We start from the raw sequence: 5,000 nt of genomic DNA, 5'->3' as shown, positions 1-5,000 counted from the left end.
TTTGTGTGTGTATGTGGTATTCGAGTGTATCCGTATTCCGGAAAACAATACAATCCTTTGGTAGCTTTATATTTTCCGTTACTTTAATCAAGTCAGATTGCGAGAAAGAAATTGGCTTCTATACATAATAGTTATAGAGAATGACAGAATTTGACATCCCGAAGATATTGCGCTCGGAAGAGTCAACAAGACTGTGCACTTTATATTCCAGACATCGATATTGGAAATTCATTTTCTTTGAAATGGTACACTGTATTGAGGTTTTTATTGCTTGGAAGACATGGCTGCTTTGATTTCAGAAGTTTATGAAACTGATTTAAGGCCTGCGGGTTCGTATTTTTATTGTCAGTTTATTTTTATTATTATTATTCTTTTTTACATGTATTTGGTTGTTGATAATGTGGTATTTGCTTATTACGTTTTGACCAAAATATTAATCGAAGAAAAGTAGCTTATTTCGTCTCATATTCTTAATTTCTTAGTGGACATGCGTAAACCTACAAAAGAGGCATAGTTAACTATATGTAAACAATCTCTTCAAATTTCATCATTACAATCACCCAGACAAGCTAATTAAAATTGACTCCCCTCGTTTCCAGCGGGATGAGCACCCCCGAGGGGAAGGAAGGCGCGGGCCCCAACGGCCAGCCGCCGCAATCATGGGTACAGTTCGAGGAGGAGGACGGGAACCAGCAGGCGCCGCCGTCAAGGGCTGACAGCACGCCCGCGGTCATCGATGCGCAGGCCGTCCAGGTGGGTGGCTCTCGGGTACTGTTTACTCAGGAGAGACGTGGTACTTTTTATTTTATATGCCATTCATTATTTTGTTATGTGACATCTTTTCTTCTTCTTCCTTTTATTATGGCATATTTTATTCTTTTCCTTTTTTTAAATGGCATCCTCTCATCCCTTTAATTGTTATATGACATCATCTATTTCTTTTTTCGTCGTGTGGCATCTCTTCTCCTTTTTCATCTGGTGGTTATCTTGTCCTTTTTTTCTTTCAACTTCAATAGTTAGTGTTTGGCATTTGTAAGTTTTCTTGATTTGACCTTATGAAACGATTAAAGCATTTTTTATCATGAGATGAAATGTTCCTCCTAAGATTTCCATATTATTGCAGTTCAGTTATAGCAGGACTATCCAGTTTATTTTATCCCTTTCTCTTAGTTACATACTTTGTCATTTACTTGCACGTTCATTCAATTATGTAATCTTCTCTCTCTTTATTTCTCTTATTCTTTCTCTTTCTCTCTCTCTTTCTCTTATATTCTCTCTCTCTCTCTGTCTATCTCTCTCTCTCTCTCTCTCTCTCTCTCTCTCTCTCTCTCTCTCTCTCTCTCTCTCTCTCTCTCTCTCCTCTCTCTCTCTCCTCTCTCTCCTCCTCTCTCTCCCTCTCCTCTCTCCTCTCTCTCCCTCTCTCCCTCTCTCCCTCTCTCCTCTCTCCCTCTCTCCCTCTCTCTCTCTCTCTCCCTCCCTCTCTCTCTCTCTCTCTCTCTCTCTCTCTCTCTCTCTCTCTCTCTCTCTCTCTCTCTCTCTCTCACACACACACACACACACACACACACACACACACACACACACACACACACACACACACACACACACACACACACACACTAACTCTCCCACCCTGTCCCTCTCTCTTCTTCCATACACATTTTTCTTGCCATACTTTTCTATTTCACTCTCCAATGATATCAGTTTAGTCTAGTTCATTCATTCCTTTTTAAGCATCTTTTCATTTTTTTATATATACATTTAGGTAAATGTTTGATCCATATTGAAATGTATTAAATATCAGTATTTAAGTTTTATGGTTCCAATGCCCTATTGAATATGAATATAATTATTTGAGTATTAATCACTCCTCCTTATAAGACCTCATAGTATCATAAAGGTGAAGCAGTTGGTGTGTATATAAATGATCTTCCCTGTCTCTGTGACTTGATATTGAGTTTTGTTTTTGCTTTTGAAATCATGATTAACTTTGGAGATTGATCAATTTCCCTGTCAACAGGTGAGCCTGGAGAACCACAACACAGACAAAAATGTTTCAAGAACAGTCTCAGAACCAGTCAATGGAGTGCGTAAAACTTCAGTAACCTCACCAACAACACCCTCCAGTATCACTTCTGATACACGAGTCACAATGTCACAACTCAGCCCTGCACAGCTTCATAATGTACCTCTACATGACCCTTCAGCGCGGCCACCTGCCAATGCTCAGCCTGTGATTAGACAAGGATTCTGTAAGTGCTTTTTTGACTACAGATTACCAGTATCATTGAGATATTCACTATGATTAATACTTTATCAAGAAGAATAAAACATTCACAAAAAAATTATGTGATATCTTCTATTTTTCAGCAAATGGGGACGTAATTGTGACGTTATTACCCCAGAACACTTCCCTGCCATGGATTACTCCAGCACAGTTCAGGCCAGAACTTGTGCCTGAAGAGCTGATGGCTCAAGGCCTCACTGTGAGTCTCCAAATTTGATTTATTTGTTTTCCTTCAAAAGTTAAATCATATAGTTTGATTATAGATTATCATATACTATTGCCTTTATGAATAAAATAAGTTAATGTCACATCCCTTTTTGGAGATTCACATTGCTTAAATCCATATTGACAAAAAAATATATATATTGATCCATTTCTGCTACATTCCAGCTTACAGTTGAGGACTACGTTCATATAATGTCTCAGCTGGTCAATGACTACCGTTTCACCCTGTATAACGTGTGCTACAAGCGTATCCTCATGGCCTGGATCATCTTGGGTTTTGTTATTCTCTTGGGTATCCTCTTCTCAGGCCTGACTCAGTTAGAATTATTTGGTGCTGGAATTGGTTGGCTGATGGTTAATGCAGCCGCGATATTTTTCTGTATGTGGGTGAAGATACAGGTGAGTTTATGAAGTGTATTTGTATTTTGATGAATTTTCTGAGAATATGATATTTTTTATCTATTGTATTTTCCTCTTTATTTTTTTATTTTTTTATATTTATATATTTTTTTTACATTTTGAGTATCATAAGATTGCTCAGACTCACCTAGATGAGAAGGAGCCATAGGCTATATATACACTATGATATGGTATGAATCATTTTCACTGCCTCTTTACTCCATCACTCATTGGTTGTCTTTTGTACTTATTATTATTGTTATTTTTATTATCATTGTTATTATTATTATTATTATTATTATCATTATTATTATGTGTATATTTTTTATTTTTTTTTTCTATTTTTTACAAGTTGTTTGCTGATTACAGTTTATCTTTTTTTTCTTTCATTCTTCTTTTAATTTTGTTGAACTTTGACAATATGTTTGTTAATGATTTTTTATCTGTGCTACAGCTGAACAAATCATTAGAACGTTGCATTGCTGGAATCAACCTTCAGCTTCTGAGACATAAGATTCTATTAGGTCTAGATGACCGAGGGAAACTCTCATGCCACAAGGTCAATCTTTGCTTCATCTATTTTGATACGCATGATTGTGTGGTAAGTGTCATTTGAAGTCACCCTGATTTCTCTCTCCATTGTATTATATATTTCTCTCTTTAAATTTGTAGAATTATTTTCTTGTTTTGTTTTTTATTATAAGTCCAAAAAGAATTTTAGATATCAACAGATTTTGTCAAATACTGATGTATGTCTGAAGTAATATTTCATTAGTTTGTCACTATACATACTTTGTAAATTTTAAGTCAGTATCTTTAAAGTCTTTCATCCAAAACCACAATATGTTTTGATTCATTATAAAACAGATAGTTAAGAATAGATTTGCAAAAATATTTTTTGTGTGTAACCTTATGCATCTCTTTTAGGCCAAGTTGCAAGAGATTATTGAGCAAGAAGAACGGGCTGGACGTACAGTGAATAGTGAAGAGGCCAAGATGTCCCCTCTTCACCAGCGCATGGATATTGATGACTCCGACATTATAATCACAGGAGCAACCAACACACGCATCTCAAGGCAACAAGTAAGTCCTTTTATGGCGATCAGTTCATTAGGATGTTGAGCCTGAAATATTAATGATAATATTTGAATGTTTTTTTGTTATTAATGGCTTTTAGAAATCTGTGAGTATCTAATGTTGGAACTATTATGTAATGCATGAAAAGTTATAGTTTGGATGGCATCTTAAGTTTTCATGTCTTTAGTTTGTCAAGTGAAGATTGTTTTTAATTAAAAGCTGGAAATATTTGTCATGCATTTATGTATTATCATGAACCTTTTGGGGGGAGAAATATGTTTGGCATTTTTTTTTATTGTAGTTTACTGTAATATTAATCTAGTAATGATCACGTGAGATTTTTATAGAGAAGTATGAAAATACTGCAAATACAGCAGTGTCATGTATTTAGACAGTATTATGTAGACATAGCACATATTCAATGTAAATATACATTCACTGCTATATGAATATGTGCATGTTTTTATATTAAGGTATACTCACAGTTAGGCAAAAAAATAGTGGGTCAGAAAGATGAGATTCAGTAATTATTTACAGTCAGCAGTTTCTACAAAAGAAGTGACAAAATTATTAAGTGACAGTATTCCTAGAAATCAGTCTGAATATCTTAGTTTCTTGTATAGCATTGATATTGCTTATGAGGATTAGATGAAGCTCACCTTAATCAACCCTGAATGTGAAGTCTTTATTCACATACTTTAGTTTTCAGTGATCTGTTTTAAGGACAAGAATGTATATCTGGTAAGCTGCAAGGCTCTTCTAAAAGCGGGTGTTTCATTTACAGACTCTGCTAGGCAATCATATGGCTTCATTTGTTTTGCCATTAATTGGTTCCATTAGGCAAATTGTATAGAGATTTAGATGAAGCTTAATGCTATGAAGTATTATTGTAAGCTCGCACTTTTTACGTAAAATTTATGTTTTATATTGATTTTCTCAGCCAGTGTTTTTTCTTTGCTGTTTGTAACATTATATGATAGAGTTATATTGCTTCCAGTCAGAATTTTATAAA

At 35.1% G+C, this 5,000-nt stretch overlaps 1 protein-coding gene across 12 annotated transcripts in view; it reads left to right on the top strand.

Moving 5' to 3' along the window:
• Positions 1 to 5,000, top strand: part of LOC122243603 (uncharacterized) — a 100,675-nt gene that overhangs the window by 84,378 nt on the left and 11,297 nt on the right. For all 12 annotated transcript variants that reach the window (XR_015191381.1, XR_006222390.2, XR_015191383.1 and 9 more), the window contains exons 2-7: positions 600 to 753; positions 2,021 to 2,252; positions 2,371 to 2,486; positions 2,678 to 2,911; positions 3,366 to 3,512; positions 3,839 to 3,994. Coding sequence is in view for 8 of the 12 variants with exons in the window: in XM_043001267.2 (XP_042857201.1) it covers positions 604 to 753; positions 2,021 to 2,252; positions 2,371 to 2,486; positions 2,678 to 2,911; positions 3,366 to 3,512; positions 3,839 to 3,994 (1,035 nt within the window). In the remaining 4 variants the exon portion in view is untranslated. The remainder of the gene's footprint in view (positions 1 to 599; positions 754 to 2,020; positions 2,253 to 2,370; positions 2,487 to 2,677; positions 2,912 to 3,365; positions 3,513 to 3,838; positions 3,995 to 5,000) is intronic.

Source organism: Penaeus japonicus, unplaced genomic scaffold, assembly GCF_977035675.1.
Source record: "Penaeus japonicus unplaced genomic scaffold, GWHDUDI00000001_assembly GWHDUDI00000011, whole genome shotgun sequence".
In the NCBI taxonomy this organism is placed as follows: domain Eukaryota; kingdom Metazoa; phylum Arthropoda; class Malacostraca; order Decapoda; family Penaeidae; genus Penaeus; species Penaeus japonicus.
This window is presented reverse-complemented; position numbering and strand designations above follow the sequence as displayed.